The sequence below is a fragment of the Aspergillus homomorphus genome (assembly GCF_003184865.1).
Source record: "Aspergillus homomorphus CBS 101889 unplaced genomic scaffold BO97scaffold_32, whole genome shotgun sequence".
NCBI classification, from domain to species: domain Eukaryota; kingdom Fungi; phylum Ascomycota; class Eurotiomycetes; order Eurotiales; family Aspergillaceae; genus Aspergillus; species Aspergillus homomorphus.
Window position 1 is genome coordinate 53570 of NW_020291918.1, and position 25120 is coordinate 78689.

At 54.7% G+C, this 25120-nt stretch overlaps 10 protein-coding genes across 10 annotated transcripts; 4 read left to right on the forward strand and 6 right to left on the reverse strand.

Annotated features, from left to right (window-relative positions):
* Nucleotides 1-301: 301 nt before the first annotated feature.
* BO97DRAFT_444917 (DEAD/DEAH box helicase) lies at nucleotides 302-3281 on the reverse strand (the record flags this gene model as incomplete). Its single annotated transcript, XM_025698503.1, has 3 exons — nucleotides 2773-3281; nucleotides 1339-2702; nucleotides 302-1283 (listed from the first exon to the last, which is right to left on the reverse strand). Exons 1-3 carry the CDS (start codon nucleotides 3208-3210, stop codon nucleotides 302-304), a joined length of 2784 nt encoding a protein of 927 aa, XP_025549178.1. The 5' UTR covers nucleotides 3211-3281.
* A 673-nt stretch (nucleotides 3282-3954) lies between these two features.
* On the forward strand, nucleotides 3955-5592 carry BO97DRAFT_436328 (wax synthase family protein; the record flags this gene model as incomplete). Its single annotated transcript, XM_025697777.1, has 2 exons — nucleotides 3955-5294; nucleotides 5349-5592. 2 exons carry the CDS (start codon nucleotides 3955-3957, stop codon nucleotides 5590-5592), a joined length of 1584 nt encoding a protein of 527 aa, XP_025549179.1.
* Nucleotides 5593-5825: 233 nt separating this feature from the next.
* BO97DRAFT_394845 (uncharacterized protein) lies at nucleotides 5826-8342 on the reverse strand. The gene is made up of 2 exons (XM_025694003.1): nucleotides 7960-8342; nucleotides 5826-7891 (listed from the first exon to the last, which is right to left on the reverse strand). The coding sequence occupies exons 1-2, from the start codon at nucleotides 8293-8295 to the stop codon at nucleotides 5876-5878; spliced, it is 2352 nt and encodes a 783-aa protein (XP_025549180.1). The 5' UTR covers nucleotides 8296-8342; the 3' UTR covers nucleotides 5826-5875.
* A 110-nt stretch (nucleotides 8343-8452) lies between these two features.
* BO97DRAFT_145585 (putative filamentation protein (Rhf1)) lies at nucleotides 8453-12760 on the forward strand. The gene is made up of 5 exons (XM_025690135.1): nucleotides 8453-8717; nucleotides 8819-8942; nucleotides 9015-9344; nucleotides 9406-10025; nucleotides 10100-12760. Exons 1-5 carry the CDS (start codon nucleotides 8712-8714, stop codon nucleotides 12467-12469), a joined length of 3450 nt encoding a protein of 1149 aa, XP_025549181.1. The 5' UTR covers nucleotides 8453-8711; the 3' UTR covers nucleotides 12470-12760.
* Nucleotides 12611-13575, reverse strand: BO97DRAFT_394850 (complex I NDUFA12 subunit family protein). The gene is made up of 7 exons (XM_025694004.1): nucleotides 13453-13575; nucleotides 13366-13386; nucleotides 13280-13286; nucleotides 13132-13212; nucleotides 13016-13079; nucleotides 12822-12959; nucleotides 12611-12760 (listed from the first exon to the last, which is right to left on the reverse strand). The coding sequence occupies exons 1-7, from the start codon at nucleotides 13501-13503 to the stop codon at nucleotides 12712-12714; spliced, it is 411 nt and encodes a 136-aa protein (XP_025549182.1). The 5' UTR covers nucleotides 13504-13575; the 3' UTR covers nucleotides 12611-12711.
* Nucleotides 13576-13760: 185 nt separating this feature from the next.
* Nucleotides 13761-15655, forward strand: BO97DRAFT_373258 (CDP-diacylglycerol--glycerol-3-phosphate 3-phosphatidyltransferase). Its single transcript, XM_025692897.1, has 3 exons — nucleotides 13761-14017; nucleotides 14100-14452; nucleotides 14506-15655. The coding sequence occupies exons 1-3, from the start codon at nucleotides 13766-13768 to the stop codon at nucleotides 15506-15508; spliced, it is 1608 nt and encodes a 535-aa protein (XP_025549183.1). The 5' UTR covers nucleotides 13761-13765; the 3' UTR covers nucleotides 15509-15655.
* BO97DRAFT_444922 (ribosome biogenesis protein LTV1) lies at nucleotides 15598-17465 on the reverse strand. Its single transcript, XM_025698504.1, has 2 exons — nucleotides 17393-17465; nucleotides 15598-17331 (listed from the first exon to the last, which is right to left on the reverse strand). Exons 1-2 carry the CDS (start codon nucleotides 17413-17415, stop codon nucleotides 15879-15881), a joined length of 1476 nt encoding a protein of 491 aa, XP_025549184.1. The 5' UTR covers nucleotides 17416-17465; the 3' UTR covers nucleotides 15598-15878.
* Nucleotides 17466-17822: 357 nt separating this feature from the next.
* On the forward strand, nucleotides 17823-20237 carry BO97DRAFT_407148 (ribosome biogenesis GTPase LSG1). Its single transcript, XM_025695585.1, has one exon. It carries the CDS (start codon nucleotides 17967-17969, stop codon nucleotides 19983-19985), a length of 2019 nt encoding a protein of 672 aa, XP_025549185.1. The 5' UTR covers nucleotides 17823-17966; the 3' UTR covers nucleotides 19986-20237.
* A 69-nt stretch (nucleotides 20238-20306) lies between these two features.
* BO97DRAFT_350256 (acyl-CoA dehydrogenase family protein) lies at nucleotides 20307-22054 on the reverse strand (the record flags this gene model as incomplete). The annotated part of the gene is made up of 4 exons (XM_025691944.1): nucleotides 20307-21113; nucleotides 21188-21400; nucleotides 21648-21893; nucleotides 21980-22054. 4 exons carry the CDS (start codon nucleotides 22052-22054, stop codon nucleotides 20307-20309), a joined length of 1341 nt encoding a protein of 446 aa, XP_025549186.1.
* Nucleotides 22055-22375: 321 nt separating this feature from the next.
* On the reverse strand, nucleotides 22376-23355 carry BO97DRAFT_394864 (Spo12 family protein). The gene is made up of 3 exons (XM_025694005.1): nucleotides 23108-23355; nucleotides 22945-23034; nucleotides 22376-22851 (listed from the first exon to the last, which is right to left on the reverse strand). Exons 1-3 carry the CDS (start codon nucleotides 23236-23238, stop codon nucleotides 22743-22745), a joined length of 330 nt encoding a protein of 109 aa, XP_025549187.1. The 5' UTR covers nucleotides 23239-23355; the 3' UTR covers nucleotides 22376-22742.
* Nucleotides 23356-25120: the final 1765 nt, after the last annotated feature.

The following is a 25120-nucleotide window of genomic DNA, read 5'->3' on the forward strand; positions in this document are numbered from 1 at the left end:
TCATGACAATTCTCGCCTGAAGGGTGTTCAGTATGAGTACTAGAGTAGGTAAATGTAGAAATATCTTCTGACTCTGTACGGGGAGATCATCTGAATCAAGCGTGCGTCCTACAATTTATGGGAATCTCAGCCTTCGAAGATAAGCGCTAGTTGAAAAACCCGAAATAGATTATGGCAGACATCTTCTACGCTATCAAGTAACAGTGACATCGTCAGACTCCGGGGCGGACATGGAGAATATGTGTAAGACTCGACTTCAGTGGTGATGATTTTCATATGTACAGTACAACACCCCGCTCATCTACTTCAACAGCGACTCCAAGTCCGCGACCCTGGTGGCCTTATCGTCGCTTTTCTTCTTGGCGGACGTCTCGCGGAACGCAGCTAGCATCAGCTTGCGCTTGGTCTCCTGGATGGCCAGCACGCGGTCCTCGATGCTATCCTCCATGACGAGGCGCCAAATGGTGGTCTCGCGCTTCTGGCCCAGCCGGTAGACGCGGTCGACGGCCTGGTCCTCGATGGCGGGCGCCCACCAGCTATCGGCGAGGATAGCCTGGTTAGCGGCGACGAGGTTCAGTCCGACGCTGCAGACACTCAAGCTGGCGAGCAGAACGGTGCAGGCGGGATCGGTGGCGAAGCGCGTCGTGGAGTTGTCGCGGGCGAGCGAGTTCATCTTGCCGTCAATGCGGGCGAAGCCGATGCCGTGGCGGCGGAGGTGGGGCTCCACAAGGTCCAAGAACGAGGTCCACTGGCTGAAGACTACGGTCTTGGTGTCCGCAGCCTGGCCCTGCGCCGTCAGGATCTTGACCAGGGCCTCGATCTTGCTGCTCGGGTTGTCTGGGTCGGCGTCGACGGTGTCGGTGCTCTCGCCCATCTCTGCGGCCGGTGAAACTAGCGTCGAGTTGTCGTCGATGTCGGCGCGGCACATCGGGCACTTGTGTTGGCGGTCGATCACTTCCTCGATGCATTTCCGGCAGAATGCGTGCGCGCAGGCGGTGATCACCGGTTGTTGTTGCTGGATGGCGTCGAGGCAGATGGGGCAGGAGTCCTGGCTTTCGATGCGGATCTGGAGGACGTCTTGGAGCGCTTTGATGTTCTCGGGCGTCAGGGGCACGACTTTGTGCTTCTCGAGAAGGCCCGCGAGCTTGTCGATCCGGTTTTTGCAGAGTGCCCAGTGGTTGCAGACCTGTCGTAGGCGGAGGATGACTTCGAGAAGGTGAGAGTATGTGGCGCCGGCTTTGTCCTTAGATTTGAAATCTATGAGCATGCCTTGCGCCTCGGATCTGGGAAAGTGTTAGTGAGCTAGTGACAGTGGATGAGGACGTTAGTGGAACATACTGGAACATATCGTATTTCTCTTGCTCGTGGGGATGAAATTTGATACGCAGCACACGAGAAGTGAGCGGGGGAAGACGCAAATTCACGAAGTTCATGTCCTTCCGACCACGCAAGCAAATGGTGCTCATCAGAGCCTGAAGCAGCAAGCGCGCATTGGGGTCTTCGGACATGAGGGGTCGGATTAGGACGCAGTTGAACACAGACATGTCTTCAAGACCACCAGTGAACCGAAGGAAGCGAACCTGGGAATAAAGATCCTTGAGCGTGTTCACAATAGGGGTTCCTGTAAGCGTCCAGCGCGAGTCTGCCCTAAGGTTACAAGCAGCAATAGAACCTTTAGACCGGGGATTGCGAATCGTATGTCCCTCGTCAAGCACCACGCGACGCCACTGAAGTGAGAAGAGGCCCTTCTTGGGAGGCACCTTGTCGTTCGGGTTGTACTCCATAGCCAAAGCACCATAGCTGGTGATGACAATGTCATACTGGTCAAGATTTGCGGCCTCCTTCTTTCCTTGCCCATGATAGACATGCACCTTAGGGGCTCGGTCACTGTGGGTGTGGTCCTGTGCTTGAGTTTTCCAGTTGCTCATCACACCAACCGGAGAGATAATCAAAGTGGTCTTGGAAGACGCTGGAGTCTTGGGCTGGGAATTTGCAAGAATTAAAGAGATAATCTGAATCGTCTTGCCAAGACCCATGTCGTCGGCCAGGATGCCACCACTAGCCAAGGGCGGTGCTTGAGAGGTAGAGTAATTGGTAGCGATGTTAGTAAACCTGTTGCCTTTTCTTTTCCACAACTGCACAACCTCTGCAGATCCAGCTGCAGGAAGTACGGGATTTTCTTGAGCAATCATCCAAGCCAGTCCCTGGCGCTGATAAGGAAGGAGCTGCGTTGCTAGAGCCTCCGGACTTTCAGCCATCGGCATCTTCTCCAGATCCGCCTCTTTCATGCCAAAGTCTTCGGCCACTTGACCGATATCTCTAGGGTTGAAAGTGCTGCTTTGGCCGATCAGCTCCTCAAGACTCTCCTGACCCTCAAGATCCAGATTGTCTTCCCCTGCGTAGAGATTCGAGTAGCCAAGGTTACTTGAAAGCTGCCAATCCTCTTGCCCCTTGCCCTGTGCCATAGCACGAGCCAGCTTGGCCGCTTGCTTCTCGGCTTTCTCGCGCTCCTTTTCCTGTTTACGCTCTTCGCGCTCCCTTTGTTTGAAGGCATTCAGAGGCAGCCTGTCCTCTTCCATATTACTTTTGAGAGCCTGTCTGGCTGCAGGATTACTCGTGCCAAAAAGTCTCAGCACGATAGGACAGTCATACGCACCAATAACACCAGTGAGCATGCCCTCAGCGAGCAAAGACCGTGAGTCCTACACGAGTCATGTTTTAGCAAATGGCGACAGAGGTACTGTACACGCGCGCGCGTTCTGGGCAGCGTACCAGATACTTTGCCAGTTTGGCTGCCATAGTTCTCGGAATATGGCCAATCTGGTTGCCCATCACATTGTCGACTCGAATCGCATTTCTGTCGTACTGATTCGTTGGTTCACGTTTGACGATGACATGCTCACCGATGGTCGCATATCCTCTGTAGTAGCGCACGCCCACAATCTTAGTGTGCAGATCGCCGTAATGCATCAAAGGACCAGATTCCTCTACATCTTGGCTGCTCTGGACCAGGTCCGCAGCTTGGGCGTCATCGTCCTCATCACTCCCGGGGAACGACTGTGATGACTGGCTGAGAGGGACATAGGCTGTTTCTTGGCCAGAGCGCCGGCTGAGGCGGGTGCGAGGCAGCTTGGTAGGTCCCGCTGGGTTGTTGTTGTTGGAGGGGAGGTCGACATGGTCGATGCGTCGCTTTTCTGGGGGAAGGCCCATATTGGCACAAGTTGTGCCTGGCTAAGCACCGGGGGGATTTTCCGCGAATGGAGAATTAGACTTAGTTTAGGTGTTGATACATGTAGTAAGCCTGAGGACTACCTAAAGATGGATGATCTCCATTCGAAGACGCGCTCAAACACGAAGCCATGTGACTTGCTGGCATGTGACTCTCACTCCCCCTCGATATTCGCCAGTTGACGGCCATGATGTCATAAGTACAACTCCACTGAAGTGGCAACCTTCGATCATGTCTCGATAAGCATCGCTAAACTAGTTATAACTGTCTGAGGATGTGTCAAGCCCTGCATAACATTCTGCATATAACTGACCAGTGTGAACTTTGAAGATGACACGACTCTCCCTTGCTTTGCACCTACAGTGCTCCGCATAGCGCACCGATGACAGATGGCAAGCTCCGAAGCAATCAACAAGGGGGAGGGGTCATTGGGCCCCTACTTACCATGGAGAAAAAGCAAAGAAGAGGGAACCGAAAAGAAAGATAGACACTGACTCGAAACCCCTTGCGTTGACGAATCAACCAGGCCCGCCTCGTAATTCGGGGCCGGACTATTAGGTTGAAGATCTGCCTTCCCTTTTTCGGTCTCTCGCCCCCCCAAAGTCAATGCCACCACTTATCCACCATTTTGCTGCAAATTAGCGTTACTTCCTACCAGACCTACAAATCATAAACTCGACGTCTATAATTTCATTGTTGGCGTCACTATTCGGTTCGATCCTCCTATGGCCGCCACCCCTCCCCTTCCTTTCTATCGCCAACTCGTCGAAAACTACCATAGTCACTACGAATCACTGATTCGGAATGGCGAGGCGAAACCAGTGCTGTTATGGCACTTGATTGCCCTACTTCTGCTTCCAGTTCCAGCACTCCTGATTCCGCGTCGCAAGGGTGGCCGCTATGTCCGCCTACTTGTACTGGCTTGCGTTCTCGGCGCGGTGATTCACTTCTTGCGCCACCGTCGGATGCTGCTGGGAGGCTATGGATACATGGGAGGTCTGCTACCAGCATGGTGGTCCATCTGGTGTGCAGTCTGGCTAGTCTACCGAGATGCTGAGCACGAATGTCGACGGATTGTACGAACGACGCTTCCCGAGTCCCTAGCTTCGAATGGACAGCCCGCCACTGATGTCTACAGCAACAAGACTCTCGCGGAGCCGAATACCGCTGATTCCGCTCAATCGCATGTCGAAAATCTTGCATGGCAGTCGTATCCGCAGTCTCTGTCCCAACGCCTGGATTGGGTTTTCAGCTTGTTATACGGCATGCGCGGACCCGAGTGGAACTGGCGCATCTCGTCTCTCGACCCATTGCCCCCGTCAGTCCACGCCCAGTTGAAAGCCAAAGACCCGTCCTTCCGTGCTGTCGAGGCAGCGGCGGCGGCGGGGGAGAGCCGAGCAGACGCCGCGATCAGGAGGCGCGTGCGCTCCGCGCTGGCGACCTGCTTGCGCTCGTATCTCGTTCTGGACCTGATCAAGCTGCTCATGATCCGCGACACGTACTTCATGACCAGCGGGGACATGGCGCTGGCCCCGCCGTACCCCTTCACAGGTCTAACCGCCGTGCCGGGCCTGGTCCGGTTCTACCGACTGGCCGTCACCGGCTTCGGGATCCACGCGGCGCTGTCCTTCGTGACATCCTTCAACCCGCTCATCTTCGGCGGCCTGTCCATCCTATTCCCCAACGCCGCCCGCGGCCTGACTGCCGTGCCCCTTGACGCCGCCTGGCTCTACGCCGACACCTTCGGCCCCTTCCTTTCCTCCATCCTGGACCACGGCCTGATCGGCTGCTGGAGCAAATGGTGGCACCAGCTCTTCCGCGTCGGCTTCACCTCCACAGGCCGCTGGCTGCAGTCGCTGCTCCCCGCACCCGTCGCCTCCCTCCCCGGCGTGCGCCAGCTTGTCTACACCTTCGTGGCCTTCGCGCTCAGCGGCCTGGTGCACTCGTGCGGCAGCTACGCGCAGATCGAGCACACAACCCCCGCGCACGGCCCAATGCGCTTCTTCCTCCTGCAGGCCGTCGGCTTCGTCGTGCAGGGCCTCGTCGCTAACCTCCTGGTCCCGCGGTTGTTACTGCTGGTTGTCGGCAGTGGCGCGAAGCAGCAACCCTTGCTATTTAGAGGTGTGCGGCGCGCCGCGAACCTGGCCTTCGCGGTTGGCTGGCTGTATCTGACGGCGCCGGCGATCGTGGATGATTTCGCGAGGGGCGGGCTGTGGTTGACGGAGCCGTTGCCTGTGAGTCTGTTCAGGGGGCTCGGGATCGGGGTCCACGAGGAGGATCGCGGGTGGTGGTGTTGGGGTCTGCCTTGGTTTGCGTATTGGGATGATGGGTCGTATTGGGGGAGGGGGGTGCGCGTGGTTTAGATAGAGATTCCTTTGGTCCTTGTATAGACTAGTTAGATTGGGGGTGTATATGACGGATCTAGAAGGGTAACAGCTAGAATGAGACTCCGAGAGATCGATGTAGGAGTCTTGAGCGTTGCGGAGCTTTGGAATGATTCTTGGGTTAAGACATTACGGTATATGACAGAAGTCACGCAAATAGAGTCTGTGCAACCAGACGTACTTCATACATTCTCTTTTTGGTATCTCTAAGCGGGCATGGCATATCCATAAAATCACATCTATTTTCAACTCTTCTTCGTGTTTACTCGTCCTCGTCCTCATCGTCCGTGTCCGGATCAATGTTCAGCGTAGGCATTTCATCGTCACTCTCATCATCGCCCGCTGCCTCGGCAACGGCGCGCGGCTGCGGCGTCGTTGTCGACATCGACGCCGACGGCCCGGTCATCGAAACGACGGGCTTAGGGGCGGCTGTAGCCGTGATGGAAGACGAGGGGACAGAGATAGCGGCTGTCCCCGTGAACGTAGCTGGCGAAGCTGCACCCAGCGACGGTTGAGCGGGAGCCTTCGGTTCCTCGGCTTCCACTCGGACCTTCTTGCTCTGTGCGCCCCCAGTCGCGGTGGAAAGCGCTGGTGTCGGCACCTCGGTTTCCTGCGCGAAACTCCGTTTGTTCATGGTGGGGCTAGAAGACTGAGGGGTCATTTCAACGTCCATCATGTCCTGGTGAAGATTTGGGGTGACAGAAGGCTTGAGGAAGCCACTGGTTTCCGTGGAATTTTGAGGCTCAAGCACGGTTTCCGTCTCCTCTTCGTCTTCATCATCGGCTACGGTGTAGCCGTTGACACCAGGGGCATTCATCAGTACGGGCATACGTGGGCGGATGAGAGCATCCACTTCCATTTCTGCAGGATGGCTGCGCGCCAGGAAAGGCATGATACTGATGCCCACGCCACGGCCCTGCATGGTGGCGAAGGGGTTGAGGACGCTCGCCAACATTGCGTTCTTGTCGGAGGTCATGATGATGGTTCGGTCGATTTCGGCGCGCAGGGCGGGGGTGATGAGCTCGGTCGGGGCGTGCGACAGAACAGCCACGAGAAGCTCGGAGGCGGCCCGTTTCAGTTCTACAAATGAGGGGGAGCTGCTCAGCTGACGGCTCGGCTTCAGTCCAGGGTTCAGGAAGGAGTCCGCGTTTACGGTGGCTTGGCTGGACTTCGACTTCGACTTCGGGTCAGACTTCTCTGCAGCCGCAGTCTGGTTACTCGGAGGAGGCAACAAGTCGTGGCAGCAGGCTCGGAGAACTCCTGTCAACGAAGTGACACCTTGTTTGGTCATGCATGGGCCCATATGTGAGAGCAGTGTGCGTACAAGGTCGTAAACTGCGGTTCGCACTTCTCGACTGAACTTTTCAGCACGGAAAACCCAAAGAGCTTGCTCCAGGATCGTCTGTGCGACAGGAATGATAGCCGTTTCGAAGGTTTTGACAATGCCAACAAGTAGCCTGAGACAGGCTGCGTGGATTCGAGGCAGCTCTGTAAGCAGGTGTTCCCTTTCGGCTCGGCCAATCTGCGGGTTGGCTTGGATCTCGCCGTCAGACGGGTACGTCACCATATTCAAGCGTGCAGTGAGATCCAAGATTGAGCCCAGGGGGACCGTCACAGTGGACGCTGTAGCGGTATCCAAGAATCCAGAAAGCATGCGCAGAAGCACGACGAGCCGATTCACACCAGCAGGCAGGCCCTGCCAGCTACTCAAGCCCAACGCGTCAGGTCCATTTCCCACCTCCTGGCTATAGTTCTGTGGCTGAGACAATTGACGCAATGATGGGTCGACCGATTCCCACTGCTCAACGACCGCTCTCAAGATATACGAGGACGTGGCGTGGATAGACGTGATAGTCATCCGACAGGCGTTCTTCCATTCTTCGCCGGAGGTGTTCTTCGGGGCGCAGTTGTGCAGAGAAATGAACAGCTGCTGCGCTATTTCCAGAATGGGCTCAGGATATGTGGGCTCGGTCGAGCCAATAATGGACTGGAGAACACTATGAATCTGCGCCGTGAAAGGTCGGAAGATTGTAGGGTGCCTTGCAATCAGCTCCCCAAATGCATTAAGAACAATGTCCAGGAAAGGAGTGTTGGGCTTCAACTTTCGGACCGGTTCGGAGGATGGCTTGATGGAAATCAAGTTCAAGGCAGAGGTGATGAAGCCAGGCAGGGAAGGCGTTGTGATCTCGCGAACGAGGGTTGGGTATTGGTAAGTCAAATGGAAAATCCTTGTCAACGTGATGATGGACATTTTCTTCGTAGAGACAGGATCGGATTTCTTCATCGAATGAACCGAAATTTAATTAGCAGCCAGTAAAGCATAAGATCACAGAGGGAGCATCTTACAGCCAAGATCCCAATCAGTCCGCGAACAAACGGTTCGCTTCCACGAAGAACCTCCCATTGACCAGCTTCCACCAAAGTCTTGACAAGAACGACCGCTGTCCAGCGACCTTCAACGCTTCGATCCTGCAGCAGACTGGCCAGCCGCGTCATAAGCTTGTGAACCTGAACCGCATTGTCCGAGTCCGATTTGGATTTCTGGCTCTGCGGAGTGGACAAAAGCTCCCCGCAATTGCTTAACGAAGCTGCGAGAGATGATGCGAGCGGAGGCAGCTGCTTGACGGGGATATTGGTCAAGCGATGATTGACCGCGTGGAGGGACATTGCCATGTAAGCCATTGCGACCAACTCAGCGCCTGGAGCACCGAGGAAGCAATTGAGGAAGAGTAGGTCCCGAGGCGCAAAAGTTGAGATAACTTTCTTTCTGGTTCTCCAAATTGAGACGGGGGGAAATTTTTTAGGGAAGCAGCTCGGGCTGGACCGCGGAACGGTAAAACCGGCGTAAGTTACCGGGAGAGGGAGCGGGTCTCCTTTTCCCCCTAATAATAATCAACCGGCGGAAGGATGATCGCTGCCCGGCGTCAGTTCAATCTCGATTCTGCTCCACTACTGCCACTGCTGCCTCCCAGGTGGCATTGCAGTCATTCTTTCTTTAATCTATCATTGCATTATTATGAGCCGGTCTTTCTCTCCTCTCCTCTCCTCTCCCTTCTTGCTATCTCTCCCTCAGCGTCTGCGTCTCACCTAGCTCAATCATGACGGTATGTTGCGGTATACTCAATTGGCACTGCCATGAAACCTCCCCTCTTCCCCTCAATTCGGCAAATCAGACACTTTACTGATTACCTGTCCCCATCCTTAGGGTCGAGACTCTGATAAGGGGCATCGCTACATCATCGCCTTGGAGAATGCGCGCTGCCAGGATAAGTGGGATGAAGTTCCAGAATTGATCCGAAAGGTGACCAAGCATGCTCCGCAGAAGACATGTAATGCCAACTTGCCCTTTGCACCACAATAATCCTCAGCTGGCGCATGAGCTGACTACGTTTACTCTCCAGGTCTCCTAGAGGTCGCCAGCGCAGAATACCAAATCGCATCGCACATCCACAAAGAAGCGTCGACTCCCCGGTCAACCTCCGCTTCTTCCAGCCTCCATGAATTGGTTCCGCCCCTCCTTTCCACCGTTAATAGAGCAGAAGGACCTAAGCAGGAGGTGTTTCAAGCACAAGTCTGCCTGGGATGGGTACATTGGACGCTGAATGAACCAACCCTGGCAACATCTCGGTTCCCCGCCAACTTCGGGGAAACCATCCATGATCTCGAAAGTGCGGGGGAGGAGCTCTCCCCGTGGACGCAGGCTTGCCTTGTCAAGGCTTGCTATCTGAAAGGTGCGTTCCTTCACTCGTAACATCCGCAATATCTTGTTTCATAACGCTGATTCATGCATAGCTGCCTCACAACGCATGATGTCGGACGCCGGCGATGCCCTGGACACTCTTGAGTCGCTCATACCGTGGTTGAGTAGCCACTTGCAGGGTTCCGCCTTGAGTAATCCTCAGTTCCTTTACTGGTCTGAGAGGCTAGTAGCTGAAGGCGCATCCATCACGGTGGAAGATGCTCTCCGTGACATTGGCGCCACTGATGCACAAACCGTGACCACCGCGCTAGGCTTCCTCCGATTATGGGCTTCTCATCCTAACATAAAGCAAGCGACTGCTTCTCAGTCTGTGCCTGCGGATAACGCCACGGGTTCGGCACTTCGATCGTCTCTTTGGAAATCATACTACGACCTGTTGACAGCGATTTTGAGACATGGGGTGCCATACAGCCCCTCGACGAACGGACCCGAACGTCCGCAGTTGGCCAGCGAGATACGACGCGTTGAGGCTGTTTGCGAGGCAAACCTCCTACGCGAGACAAAGTTTCCTGCCGCCGACTCCAGCAACCCACATGTCGAAGACTGGGTTGAAGAAGTGATGTCCAATTGGCAGGTGCTTTGCGGTCCTACCTGGACCGATGAAGAACTTGGAGAAGGAGGCCAGAACGCTGTTGGCAGAAACGTTCTCGATGTATGGATCCCCCATCCGAAAGGCAAATCAGAACTGCAGGAGATCGGCCCATCGTACTAATGCTGTCGTTCTAGATCCTTTACCGCGCTGCTACCAAAACGTACCATTCGCATCTGATTCTGCGGCGTCTATTTCATGTCCATTGCGCCCTAGGCGACTCTGCTCTTGCGATCAAGGCGCTTGATTCGTACATCGAAATCGTCACCAGCGCCAAACACAGGGCTGAGAAAGGAGCAGAGTCTGGTGAATTAGAAAATGATGGAACCCTGCTTCGCACTATCGCCGAGGGCGTCACCGTGTTGTGTTGCTTCGGCTCCGAGAAAGAGGCCGAAAAGGCTAGAGACTTGACGCAGTTGTTGAAGGATTTTGCCGCAAAGCATGTTCAGGAAAACAAGGATCAAGACCAAAGGGTTGTCGTCATTACGCCCGAAACGAACTCTACTGCCTCTCAAGTCGTTTCTCCATTGGATATTGCCGCGGCGTATAGAGGCATTGGTATAGGACTGGCCAACTGGGCGTACTGGACCCCTATCAATGAAGATCGTGACGATATTCGCGCGGAGGCAATTGACTATCTTGACAAAAGCTTGGCACCGGAGCTTGAAGACGGGTCTAACCGTTCCTCACTTTACACTCTGGCACTTCTGTTGGCCGAAGACAGAGACATAGACGGTGCTATTGAGTATGTCCGATCGGCGTTGACATCAGATACACAACCACGATCCGGACAAGCCGACTTTACTCGCGAACGGGAACTTGTTCCCCTGTGGCACTTACTTGCTCTTCTTCTTAGTGCGAAGGAAGATTTCGATATCGCCGAGCGCTCTTGTGAAGCGGCTTTTGAGCAATTTCCAGCCACAATTACGTCTTTGGCTCATAGCGATAGACAGCCACCCAAGCATCACCATAACCCTCAGGAGCAAGCCGTCACTGGTTTGACGCAAGCACTTATTGATCAACTTCGAAACCGCGAGAAGGAGCGTATCATCGAGACTCGCATGACTCAGCTCGCATTTGTTGAGCTCCTCGAGGGGCCAGAGAATGCTCTGAATCACAGTGAACAGCTCCTCAGTCTTTTTGCCACCTTGTTTCGCTCTTTGAACCTTGAAACCGATGAAAAACCCAGTAGCGCTCCGGCCGACCATCTTGTCCCACCTAAAAGCTCTGCAGGAACAGTGAAGAGTCTCAGGGGGAGTATCTTTGGACGGCATCGTGGGCCACGTGCAAAAACAGAATCAGCTCCTGATTCTAGGGCTGAGGGTCATGCGCCCTCTCACACTGGTGCCGCACCCGCTTTACAAATTACTGGCGATGCTCCAGCCGATAGCCAGGCTCCGGCTGGGCATGGACTTCGGAAGTTGCGGACGAGGGGCAATACTCTCCAGAAAACGGATGGCGTGCAAGAGCAAATTTCCACTCAATCGATCGGCAACACCGCAGCCCAGGCAGGTCCTGATACTGTGCCTCAGCCGCCTTCTGCAACTGTGGTTGGAATGGCAGTCGCCGATGCAGCCACACAGCCGTCAACTGCTAGACAGTCGTTGGAATCTATACCTCATAACCAGAAGCATGATGAACAACCCCCGCCAACCGGCCACCCTCATCAACCTCCCGTACAGGACACTCGACTTCCTCTATCTTACGCATTCGACTCCCCCACCCGAGCCGTGACCAAGGTCCCACCAATCCAATCCCAGAAGCACGCTCTTTCTATACTTGTCAACATCTGGCTGCTTATTGCTGGACTCTATCGCCGCGCGTCATCGTTCGAAGACGCACACGAAGCGTGCGAGGAAGCATCCAAGCAGATTGTACGTTTTGAGAGCCTTGTTGCATCGCAGGAGTCATCCGCACGGGCGTTCCGCGAACGGGGATGGGCCTGTCCAAAGAGTTGCCAGGACCTCTGGGCCGACCTTTATGCGGAGCGGGGTCTCTTGTCAAACGCACAGGCTCGCCCGCATGAAGCAATCGAGCATTTTGAAAAGGCCCTTCGGCACGAGATGGATCACCCGAAAGCCACAATTGGTCTGTCCAGTCTGCTCCTCGACATCTGGGATCGGAAAATACCTCTGGAGCCTCCAACAAGAGGGATTGAACTTGATCCCTCTATGTTCCCTTTGTCCTACCCTCTCAGCGAGCACAGGCAGAAGTCAGGTCAAGCTGATTCAGCTCTTCCGAATGAAGATGGTGCTGAAAAAGAGGAAGAGCCTAGACTTCTCAACCGCATTGCAGCCCGGGAGCGGGCTTTCGGCCTGCTCTCAGCCTTGACGAAACGAGGCAGCTCCTGGGACAACAGCGAGGCTTGGTATGCACTGTCCCGAGCATATGAAGCAGTGGGACAGATTGAGAAACTGAAAGAGGTGCTATGGTGGTGTATCGAGTTAGAAGACCGTCGGCCTATTCGACCCTGGTCCAGCATCGGCTCTGGTATATATGTGCTTTGAGTATATATGTTTAGGCCTGCATCAAGCGTTATCCTTCGTTCATTCTGCTGGTCTACTTAATATCATACCTCCATGAACTTTGTGTCCATAGAGCAGAGCGTACCAGATAGTATTGGCAGGTGGAAGAAAGGAACATAGAATAATTGGGGATAGGGTTGACGATTTTGAACTAGAAAACAAGACATCTTTATGTACACATCAAGTCCAAGACATGGAACGATTTTGCTTGGCGGTCGATGGATCTACCGGGGAGCCGCAACCGGAGTCCAAGCAGAGTACTTGGGGCGGGTGCTAGAACCTATGATTAGCGTGCTTGTCCGAGTACTCAAGGAAAGAAGCAGAATTAACTCACGTCGAGTAGGTCTTGAAAGCAGCGCGGCTCAGGGTCAGGGTGGGGCGGTGTTCAGGCAGCTCCCAGGCGCGCACACCGGTCTGCAGGGCCTTGTCTACCGTAGGAGGAGCGTCGACCATGTAGGAGATCCAGGCGTGCCTAGAGTAAGAGTCAGCGACGGAGTCCGCTTGAGTATCAGGAGAACGAGTTCTCACCATCCGGGCTCGATCTGAGAGGGGTCGTATTCGTGCTCCTTGTAATCCACCCAGCGCGTACGGACTAGACGATCGTCAACAGGAGGTCGGCAGCGTCGGCTTTCGACTTCACTCACGAGGAAGCTCCTCCTCCATGTTCTCGTAGAACTTGTTTCCGTAACGGTCGGTGCCAATGTAGGTACCGGCCTTGGTATCACCTGCAAGTGCCATTGCGTCAGACATTTAACTCATTTGCGATATTCCTTCTCGGCATGGTGGACTCACCGATGTACTAATTGTCGCAGAGAGCGGAAAGCGTCAGTATCTCTCCTGTCCAATTCCATCACTCCGGAGCTCCGATGGGTACATACGTTCATCTGGTGGCCGTATTCCTGTGAGGGGATGGTGGTTAGCAAGGAGGTTCTTCAAGCGATTGTGGGTCACCCCATGATACTCACCTTGAAACCAATGCGGCGCAAGTTGCGCAGCGTACGGAGAATAGTCGACATATTGTGCGGAAGCGTAGAAGGTCGTCAAGCAACAATGGGCTGTAGACTGGAGATTGGAAACCAAGCTGGCGGTCTCGTCGTCTGTCTCTTCTTGCATCGCCGGCGGGAGTTGCCCGCCCACCCGATACGGCCTAGCCTCAGTGCTTGATGTTTGCCGTGTTTGCACCGTCTCCGTCTCTCCCCCGTTCATCCCGCTTGCGACAGCCGATTGTTCTCCGGGATTTCGGTCTTCTGGTCTTCTTCTGCTGGAACAGAACTGAAGATGTTCGGACGGATTGGGGGCAATGCCTTGCGGTGTGCGGTGCGCCGACCTGGTGCACGGAGGAATCTTCTGTGCGAGCGCAGGTTTTCGGCCCATTCTTCTCATGCCAGTCCCAACTCGACCGTGCCCTCGGCTGCCTCACCTTTGGGCAGTATTACGACCGAGTTGGATCGGATCTCGCCTTGCTTTGAGATCAGTGCGGAGAGGATTGAGATCTTGAACTCTCCTGCTAGCTTCTATAATACCCTCAAGGTATGATCAATCAATTGAGTCGAATTCAGTTACGCTAGATGGGCTCTGGGGGACTAATCTCAAGACATTTTCGAAACTATAGAGCAAAATTCGCAACGCGAAACGACGCATCTATCTCTCGACCTTGTATATCGGCAAGACTGAGCATGAGTTGATCGCGACTTTGGATCAAGCGCTCCGCGCAAACCCCGAGCTCAAAGTGTCCATTCTCACCGACTGCCTTCGAGGAACGCGCGAGTCACCAGATCCTTCCTGCGCATCACTTCTAGCTTCCCTCGTCACGAACCATGGGCCCGATCGTGTGGAAATCCGAATGTTTCACACCCCGAATTTGACGGGACTCAGGAAGAGATGGATTCCCCGTAGAATCAATGAGGGATGGGGTCTGCAACACATGAAGCTGTATGGCTTTGACGACGAGATTATCCTCTCGGGGTATGCTACAGATATTCCTGATGGACAAGCCCAGTCACTAATCCCAAGTGCAGTGCAAACTTGTCAAATGACTACTTCACGAACCGCCTCGATCGATATCACGTCTTCAGCTCGAAAGAGCTAGCTGACTATTACGCCAGCATTCATCATGCTGTCTGCAGCCTCAGCTACCAGGTGCTCCCCGACCCGCACAACACTGCTGGATACCTCCTGGACTGGCCCAAGTCCAATGGTGCACCGTGCCCTCTGGACGACCCAGAGAAGTTCGTCTCGTACTCCTCGACATTCCTGAAACCGTTTGTCCAGCCCAATATCAACAAGAAGAACGCACTTCGGCCCAAGCGTTCCACTCACGCCTACGTCTACCCGGTGGCGCAATTCACTTCTTTGTTGAAACCTGATATCTCCACTGAATTCCCAGCTGTCACCTCCATTCTCCGTCTCCTATCCACCTCCCCCACTTTCTCCGGTGCCCGCTGGCTCTTCACGGCGGGATACTTCAACATCCACCCTGTCCTTTCCTCTCTCTTGATCGCAAGCACCGCCCCGGCGCACACCACATCCACTACGCGTGGCACCGTTCTCACCGCTTCCCCCTGGGCCAACGGATTCTATGGTTCACGGGGCATCTCCGGCATGCTTCCCGCCGCATATACCCATTTGTCCGCCAAATTCCTCGACCAGGTAGCCTTGGCCCAGCGCACGGATTCCGTCCAGCTCAAAGAATGGCGTCGCGGCACCGTCGGGGAGCCTGATGGATGGACCTACCACGCCAAGGGACTGTGGATCACCCTACCCAAGGACGAATACCCCTGCTTGACTTTCGTCGGCAGCAGCAACTACACCAAACGCAGCTACAGCCTGGATCTAGAGGTGGGTGCGGTTGTTGTCACGGAAGATCAGACGCTCAAACGCAGGTTGGGCGCCGAGACGGAGTGGCTACAGAAGGATTCCAAGGCCATCTCGCGAGAGGACCTGCGGCGAACGGAACGACGGGTGAGCTGGAATGTTCGTCTAGCCATGTGGATTGTCGAGAAGGTGGGAGGGGCCTTTTAGATCTGACAGATTCTTTCTTTGTATACCCCCTTGGCATTGATGTATGTATGTATGTATGTATGATATAAGTGATGTCTTGTACAATGATTGCATGAATGAATATGCGGAGGATGTCTAGGCATCCAGCCATATTCGGGATATGAAATTTGAAGAAGCGACCGATTTGAGACTTTTGGAAATCGAAACAGACTCTATCTACTATGGAAGATGGGGCAGAATAACAATCACACCGAGACGCCTATTAGAAAAGCCCACAAATCTTTTTTTCCAGCCAGAACATGCCATGAGTAAAGGTATCGTCGCAATCGTTGAAAGCATGCACACACACAGCAGAAGCAGAAGCAGTAAAGAATCACCCTCTGATCCCACCTCATGCCCGTCCAGAGACTCGTCCAGAGCTACCACCGACCCGCGCTGGGCCCAGACCCTGGCGCACCTCGTCCAGCATCTGGATACCGATCGCCTCGTTGCCGTGCTTACCACGCTTGTACTTGACGCCCTTGCGCTTCGCCTGGGCACCGGTGTTGTCGTCCCAGCCAGCCAGGAAGTCGTCCATGACGGAGGTGAAGTTGTGGCGGGGGTTGACGGTCTGGCCATTGGCATCGACCAGACTGGGGGCCTCGGAAATGGCCGACATGCCTGTCATGGCAGTCATGCCCGTCATACCACTGACCATGGACATGCTGTCGTCGAACTCGTCCTCCTCGTCCAGAGCGTACAGCTGCTCGACGCGGTCAAAGCGATCGTCCAGCAACCGATGGCCCTCCGTGCGCGCCAAGGCGGACGAAGTCATCGAGTAGGCCGAAGGGTTCGTCAACGCGCCCTTGCGCTTCTTGCGGCGAATCGGCGTGCCGCCCACGGTGAACACCGTCGACGCCAGCGTACTCTGCTGCTCAGAGGGCACCACACTGGGAGCCGCGGCCGGGACCGGGGGCTTGGCGCCCGACTTCGCATCCTTCTTGAACTTGGCGAACTCGCGCATCCAGCCCTGGTCCTCGGGATGCATGTCCGGCGCGGGGGCATCATGTTCGGGCATCTCGGCATCATCGGCACCAGCCCTCTTCTCGTACTGCGCCTTCGCGGCCGTCGTATCCGTCTGCACGGGCGCCTTCTCCGTCGCATCAGACTCCCACCCCTCATCCTCCTCGTCGAATTCATCATACAGCGTATCCTCCCAATCGCCCTGATCAATCTCCTCAGCGCGGGTAGTCAACTGCCCGAAGACATCCTCATTATCGTCCTCATCGACATACTCCTCGTCCTCCAGCGCTTCCAGCACCTCGCGCAGCCGCGGGTCCATGTTAGGCTGGAAGCCCGCGATCGCGTCCGGCACGTTCTGCTGATCCTGGTAGGTGGGCTTCCGCGAATACGTCGACGCGGTCGAGTGCATCTCGCTGGGCGCGTAGCTGCCGCCAAACTCACTCCGCTGCTCATCGTCCAGCGACACCTGCCGCAGCGCATCCTCCAGCTTCATCTTCCCCTTGTTCCCGGCGCCGGCGGCCGGGTTCTTGGCCTCGACGAAGTGCGCGTCGCCCGCGCCTGTGCCCAGCTCCCGCAGATGCTGCATGTAGTCATATTTGGTGTCGTCGTAGAAGATGCCGTAGTTGGCTGCCTCGCCTTCGTTCTTGCGGACCGCGCCGGTTCCGAATTGCCGGCTTAGCGTGGCGAGATCCTGGCCCCGGTGGGCGTCGGACGTGCTGCTGCTGCTGGGGGCCGGGCCGGATACCGGGGCCAGCACGCGGTCGTCAGCGCTGGGGTCGTGGATGAGCGGGTCATGTTGGGAGCGGTGGAAGAGTTGGTAGGTGGTTGCGTTTTTCTTGTCGCTGGAGAGCGAAGGGTTAGTGATTAGGTGTGATGAATATCTCGGGATAGAGAGTAACGTACATCCACTGCTTCCGGGGAGGCATCTTGGGCAAAATGGAGTCCGAAGACAAGAGTCGTAGGGGATGATTGGGAAGTTATCGAGAAATGCAGCTTTTCGGGTTGGGCAAAAATTCAAGAAATTCGTGGGGGAGATAAAGTCACGTGGGGATGCTTATCGAGGACCCGGTGGGCACAGAGGATGAAGTCGCAGTGCTGGTCCTACATAATGTACAGGTAATTCTAGCGTCTTTTCGAAGCAGTAAACCCTATATCACTCCATAGACAATCAATTGCTTTCTTTTCTCTTCATTCCCTAAATCAATGCTCTTTATACTGCATGCTCAAACCCCGCTGCTGAGTCAGCCTTATCTTATCCGGGTGGGGCCAAGCTGATTGGGCCAATACCCGCAAGTGGGAGGAATTTCTTCTTTTCTCTTCACCTTTACAAATCAGTCAATCTTCTTCCCCTCTTCATCTTCATCGCCTCTTTTATTCTCTCCTTTTCTCCCTTTCTCCTCCCTCCCTATACCCTCCCTTCTTCTTCCCTCTTCCACTCCTTTTCTTCCGTACTGCTCCGCAGTCACACATCGCCACCATGGTGTTGGCCAAATCCAAGAACTCCGTGGGGCTGGGCAACAGCCTCATGAAGGACCGGTTCGGCAAAGGCAAGGCCTCGAGCCAGAAGAAGGGATCCCACAATGCCGGCATCGTCCGTAAGGACATCAACGGCGAGACGTACGTGACGAACGCCCAGCAGGAGGCGTCGTGGGTCAAGATGCGCAGTATCACGGAGCAGGCGGCGTTGGACGAGTTCCTGAGCACCGCCGAGCTGGCGGGCACCGATTTCACCGCCGAGAAGATGAACAACGTCAAGATCATCCATGCCGACCAAAAGAACCCCTACCTGCTGTCCGCGTCCGAGGAGAAGTCCGCCATCACCAAACACCGCCAGAACCGCGGCCGCCTGACCGTGCCGCGCCGGCCCAAGTGGGACGCCTCCACCACCCGCCAGCAGTTGGAGCAGTTGGAGAAGGACAGCTTTCTGACCTGGCGCCGGGGCTTGGCCGAGCTGCAGGAGAACCAGGACCTGCTGATGACGCCGTTCGAGCGCAACCTGGAGGTCTGGCGCCAGCTGTGGCGTGTCATCGAGCGGTCCGACCTCGTGGTGCAGATCGTCGATGCCAGAAACCCCCTGCACTTCCGGTCCGAGGATCTGGAGGCCTACGTCAAGGAGCTCGATCCCAAGAAGCAAAACCTGTTGTTGGTGAACAAGGCGGATATGTTGACGGAGAAGCAGCGCGCCACCTGGGCCGATTACTTCGATCGCCATAATATCAGTTTCCGGTTCTTCTCGGCGCACTTGGCCAAGGAGCAGAACGAGGCTCGTCTTCTTGAGGAGGGTTCGGATTCCGAGAGCGACAGCGAGGCCGAGGAGGAGCAGAAGCTGGCTAAGGACACCCAGGCTATGAACATCCAGGACGGCGAAGGCCAGCAGAAGGAGCACGACGGCGGATTGGAATTGCCCTCCGCCACCCCCAGCAGCAGCAAGCGAACCGAGATTCTGAACGTGGAGGAGCTGGAGGAGCTCTTCCTGTCCAACACACCCGACACTCTCCCCGACAACAACACGGCCGACGGCCCCGTCAAGCGCAAGACGACTATCGGTCTGGTCGGTTACCCCAACGTGGGTAAATCCAGCACGATCAACGCGCTCCTGGGCGCTAAGAAGGTGTCCGTCTCCGCCACGCCCGGTAAGACCAAGCACTTCCAGACCCTGTACCTGTCGCCGGAGATCATGCTGTGCGATTGTCCCGGTCTGGTGTTCCCCAACTTCGCCACGACCAAGGCCGACCTGGTGGTCAACGGCGTGCTCCCCATCGACCAGCAGCGCGAGTTCACGGGCCCGGCGTCGCTCGTCGCCCAGCGCATCCCCAAGCACTTCCTCGAGAACGTCTACGGCGTGAAGATCAACCTGCGCCCCGTTGAAGAAGGCGGCACGGGCATCCCGACCGGCAGCGAGGTGCTGCGCGCCTACGCCCGCGCGCGCGGCTTCTCCACGCAGGGTCTGGGCCAGCCGGACGAGTCACGCGCCGCGCGTTACGTGCTGAAGGACTACGTCAACGGCAAGCTGCTGTACTGCCACCCGCCGCCCGTCGACGAGGGCGCCGAGCCCATCGACCCCGTTGAATTCAACAAAGACCTGTACGACCTAGCCCACCTGCCCGAGCGCCGCCAGGCGCAGCTCGCCAAGATGATGGCGGCCGAGGGCGCGGGCGACATGGACCCGGAGACCCTGTCTCTGCTCGGCATCACGAACCCCAAACAACTCGCCGCCGCGCAGGGCTCCGTCTCCCGCAATCTGGATACGGGCTTCTTCGGCCCCGGCGCCGCCTCCTCGCGCGGCCAGATGATGCTCCCCTTCAACGCGCAGTACACCGAGCAGGGCCAGCAGATCCGCAAGCAGCTGACGGGCCGCAAGGAGCGCATGATGGTCGCCTTGGAGCGCGGCATGGACGTCTCCGAGGTGCGCAGCGCCAACTCCAAGAAACACTTCAAGGCCAACAAGAAGCGGGCCAAGAAGGTGCGCAAGAACGGAACCGATGACGACTACTAAATTTCCGTTGTATCTGGCGTCTTGTTGTCATGAAGGGGGAAACTCGCGGGCGAGTGCTGCGGAAGGATGATGATTTGCAAAAAGCTCTACTAGTTATGATTTTTATATCCCGGTATAAAGTGCATCGGTTTTGATTTGTTTATGTGTTGTTCATGGTACATGGGTTTCTTTTGTATTTATTTCATCATGGACGCATGGGGAATGGGGAGATCAGGGAATGATGAATGAGGTTTATGGATTGAAATGGAATATCACTTTGAATCCTTTCCAGAGCACCGAATATCACAAACTAAATGGAGACAATCTAAACCAGCGAGAAAATTACAACCGGCCCCTAATCTTCAACCCGGTCTGGCCGAGCAACCGCTCCCCCTCGCCACGCTGCCACTCAAGCTTCTTGACGATCTCGTCGCGGCGGTCGCGGTTCTCGCGCTTGCCCAACTGTTGCAGATGGACCTCATCGGGCCCGTCGGCGATGCGCAGCGTGCGGATCAGCGCCCACATATACGCCAGAGGCGTATCCTGACAGACGCCGGCGGCGCCGTAGGCCTGAACGGCGCGGTCGATGACACGCAGGGCAGTCTGGGGCACGAGGACCTTGGCCATGGCGATCTCCTTGAGGGCTGCCTTTGCGTCGCCGGTGTCGATCTTGATGGCGGCGTTGAGCACGACTAACCGGGCGGCGTCGATCTCGATGCGCGACCGCGCCACCCACTCCAGGATGACGCCGTGGCTGGCCAGCGACTTCCCGAACGTCTGCTTGCGGTCGTCGTTGATGCGCGCAATCAGCCACTCCAGCGCCTTCTCGGCTGCCCCGATCGTGCGCATCGCGTGGTGAATCCGTCCCGGCCCCAGTCGGCCCTGGATGATCTCGAACCCGCGGCCCTCGCCCAGCACCAGGTTCGCCGCCGGCACCCGCACGTCCTTGAACGAGATGTGGCCGTGTCCGTGCGGCGCGTCGTCGTACCCGTACACGCTCAGCATCCGGTGCACCGTGATCCCCGGCGTGTTGGCCGGTACCAGGATCACCGATTGCTGCTTGTACGGGTCCGGGTGGTTGGGCGATGACTTACCCATTACCAGGTAGATGGCGCAGCGCGGGTCGCCGGCGCCGGAGGACCACCATTTCTGTTGGCGTTAATATATAATATCGGAGGTAGGTCGTGCTAGACGCAACCGCGTAGGGAGGAGAGGAATCATACCGAGCCATTCAAGACATACTCGTCGCCGTCGCGGCGGATATTCAGCTGGATATTGGTGGCATCGCTGGACGCGACCTCCGGCTCGGTCATCAAGAACGCGGAGCGGATCTGGCCCTCCAGCAACGGCGTCAGCCACTGCTGCTTCTGCGCCTCGTTGCCGTACTTGGCCAGCACTTCCATGTTGCCCGTGTCCGGGGCGGCGTTGTTCGTTGCCTAGAGACATACATGTTGTTAGCTTCTGCTGCTCCCCACCCGTCCCATAAGATATAAATATGAAATACAGAAGGCGTTCATGGGGGGAGAACCCCCCAAACCCCCCCTTCTTTTCAGCTTCCTGGTACCCAACCATCCCATATATCTCAGAAGGTATTCATGGGGGGAGAACCCCCCAAACCCCCCCTTCCTTCCAGCTCCCTGGTAAACACAACCCCAAAGAAAAAGAAAGAAAGAAAGAACAAACCTCAGAGGCAAGAAGACTCTTCCCAAGATACTCCGCCATAAGCCCATACTCAAGATTCGAGAACCCAGCGCCCTGCGAGAAGTGGTTCCGGGGCAGGAACATATTCCACAGGCCGAGACGACGGGCCTTGGCCTTCAGCGTCTCCATGACGGCCGGGTGCGAGCTCCATCGCTGGTCGCCTTCGCCCAGTTGCGCCTGGAACACGGGCTCCGCGGGGATGCAGTCGTTTTCGACGAATTGTTCGACCTATATCCCACACTCTCTCTCATCGGTGATTAGCTTTGTTGTACGGGGAGGGGATGGGGATGGGATCACTGTCTATGGGGGCATACCAGGTCGAGGGTCTTCTTGGCGTGGTCGCTGACGAAGGGGAGGGCGATGGGCGGGATGCGTGTTGAGGCGGGCATCTTGACTTTTATGTCTTATCTTTGGGGGAGGTTTGTAGAACAAGTGAGAAGCAATAGGAAGAGAAAAAAAGAAGGAGAGGTAGAGTTGTAATTAAACAACTGAGCCGGTCTGTCTGGATCAGACGATGGTTGCAAATGCGGAGAGAAAGACAGAAAGCGGAGAAGCAGCCGATCGGGACCTCGGCATTTCCCTCTGGGGCTCCGTCTTCCACTGCATCCTCGGGCTATAACTTACTTACTACTACTTATACTTAGGAGCTAAGTTATATCCAGTCAATACTGACATTAAATTATAAAAGAAGAAACAAAACATAAAGAACTCATGAATCAAACCCCTCCCTCCAAGCTCCAAAGTCCATCCAGTATCCCAACCCCCAAATCCAATCAACCGCGGTTGTATTTTCCTCCCATTTATTTCATCTGCCCCGTCCAAATGCAAGAACGGGGCAGTTTTCAAAGAAACCATAAACATAATCATTCCCGTGCATAAACGAAACAATTCCCGAACGTGAAACCAAGTATCGATGCTGCAAGAACCCAGTCCGAGTCATCCATCCATCAAAGTTCAAAGTCAAAAAAAAAAAAAATAAAAAGGAAAATCTCTTCTCCGACGACCCGCGCGAGAGAAGGTAGATACTAATCTCTAGGTAACTCAGAAAGAAAAAAAAGAAAAGCAACCCTGAAGATTCTAGATACCACTCTCGGGGTTCTCTTTCTCGCGCTGGGCTTCGGCCGCGGCGGATTGTTCGAAGTTCTTCTTGCCCAGCTTGGCGAACAGTGATTGGGGCTTGCCGGCACTGGAGGTCATGGGCATTAGTTTGGTTGTCTCCAGCACAAAACACAAGAAAAAAGAAAGAAAGAAAGCGGGGAAGGTGTAAGCAGACACATACTTCTTGAAGCGCTTGCCCTTCAGGTCACTCAGCTTCTTCGAGCAAGGACTCATCAGTTCGTCCGAAGGCGACACGTAGCTGGCTTGGTTGCTGGCCGCGTTGCTCCCTTGTTAGCGAATATTGTTTCATTTATGTAGGACAACCCGTTAACAGAAGTACATACTTCGCTCCACTCTCCAGCTTGCCCTGGAGCTTCTGGCGGTGGTAGTCCATTGAGTTCATCGGCTTGCCGGTCTCCTCGGCGGTGCCCAAGTGGGTGTTGGTGGAACGGTCGGTCAAGGGTTGAGCGTCCATGATGATGATGATGATGATGACGATGCTGACGATGTGAGGTTTTTTTGATAGGGGTCTTGTTCGTCTGAAGAACGTAGTCTAGAGGAAGTCCAAGTTGATGATTGATGGTTGTGGTGGTGACAAATGCTGAAGAAGGTCGAGGCTCAAAGGATAAGAAGGCGGGAAAAAAACCGCGTCGATTGTTGGCATGGCAACCACCCGCCAGGATTCCCGACTGACAATGAGATCATTCTCTAACTAGTCAAGTGAACAAGTTAGTTACAATCCAGTAATAAATAATAGGTTATGGCCGAGTGGCGAGTAGCTTGGTATATATATTTTAAGTAGGTCTCTAGGTTAAGTTCTATAAACTTTTTGAATTTGATAATTATACTGGATTTCACATGGGAAACAGAAAAATAAAAGGTAATAAGTATACTACATCAATTTTCCTATGTATAAATTCATTGATTAGTTGAAAAGTTTTATTTGATCTACTTACTGCTAGTCGCGTTGACTCTGGTAGTTAAAACTCAGGTATAATAAAAGAACTATCCCTGCCTGACCACCTTAAGATAATACGGTAATTTCCTCAGAAATCAACGCAATCGGAAGGGAATATCGTATCGCCTACTGATGCTTGCCAGCATTCTCGAGAACTCGCTCCGCCCGATGGCCAATAGATATCTTAGGAAATGTGGCTTTGGCAGTTCGGGAAGGGTTCATCTGCTGCCTCTTAAGAAGATAGAATTTTGTCTTTGCCCTTCTTATTTTCGGTGATCTGGGAGAGTGGAGAGTCCGCTATTCTTGGTTATGGGTTTGACTGACGTCCAGTTTTTTGCATTTATCACCAGAAATGTTACTAGTGTTAGGTGCTGGTGTGTAGGGATGCGAGATGCTTTTGTGGATAGGATGGCTGGTGCTAGTTTATATAGCACTGTTATTAGTGAACTGCTTTGCCGCGAACAGAGCGAAGACGTTTTTATTTCTAACCAATTATATAACTCTACTAAATTGAATCTAAACAGACCTGCTACTCAATGTCGTCGAGGTAGGGCTGGTAGGTACGGGAGACGGGTGATTTTCGCATGGTGCAATAATCGTGTGAGGCCAATTTTTGTAGGTCTGCACTCGGGACTTGAGTTGTTGAAAATTTTGCGGAGTTCCATATGGAGTTGTTGGAGGATGGTTGTGGTGATAAGGGACGCGTTTCGTGGGTCAGGGGAACTTGGACGCGTTGTTGATTCGGATTCGGCTGCGGAAAGGTCTGAGTCAAGGGCTGAGAACAGATTGTGATCGGGGTTGCGGCTTGGGGTTCTGGTGCGGCTTCTTTCCCTATGTTTTCTTGGTCGCCATTCTCCCTCGTCTCTTCGCATTCGCTCCCGTGATAATCGGGATGGGATACAGTCGCGACCGATACAGAGGAAGTCAACACTAGTGTCACCCCACAATATACTTTCTTTGCTCTCCGGTAACTCTAATTTGTACATTTAACGGTAAAGCGCCTAATTAAAGGCTTCGCAACTGCATATAATTGGCTCTATTTTTTCAGCCTTACCATTAATGGCCTAGTGTACACTTAATCAAAGAAGGAGAAGACTCGGGAGTCTCCAGAATATTGGTGATCATATCGCCCCCGAATTCTAATCGGCGTTTTAAGGGCAAGTTTCCGGTACTCACCGGCCTTATCGATATCTATATGTGTGAGACAAGCATAGAATGGAATATAGTCGATAGCTTGATCGATATGCGTAGATCTATATCGCAGGAAGGCTTCCCGAATGCAATCGAAACGAGTGTTGAGACTCGAAGTGGAATCGGGTCGATGATAACCGGTGACACTACTAAGGGCCACCATCAGCAAGAGATTAGACCTTGAAAGGATCCGAACGTGGAGGGTTTG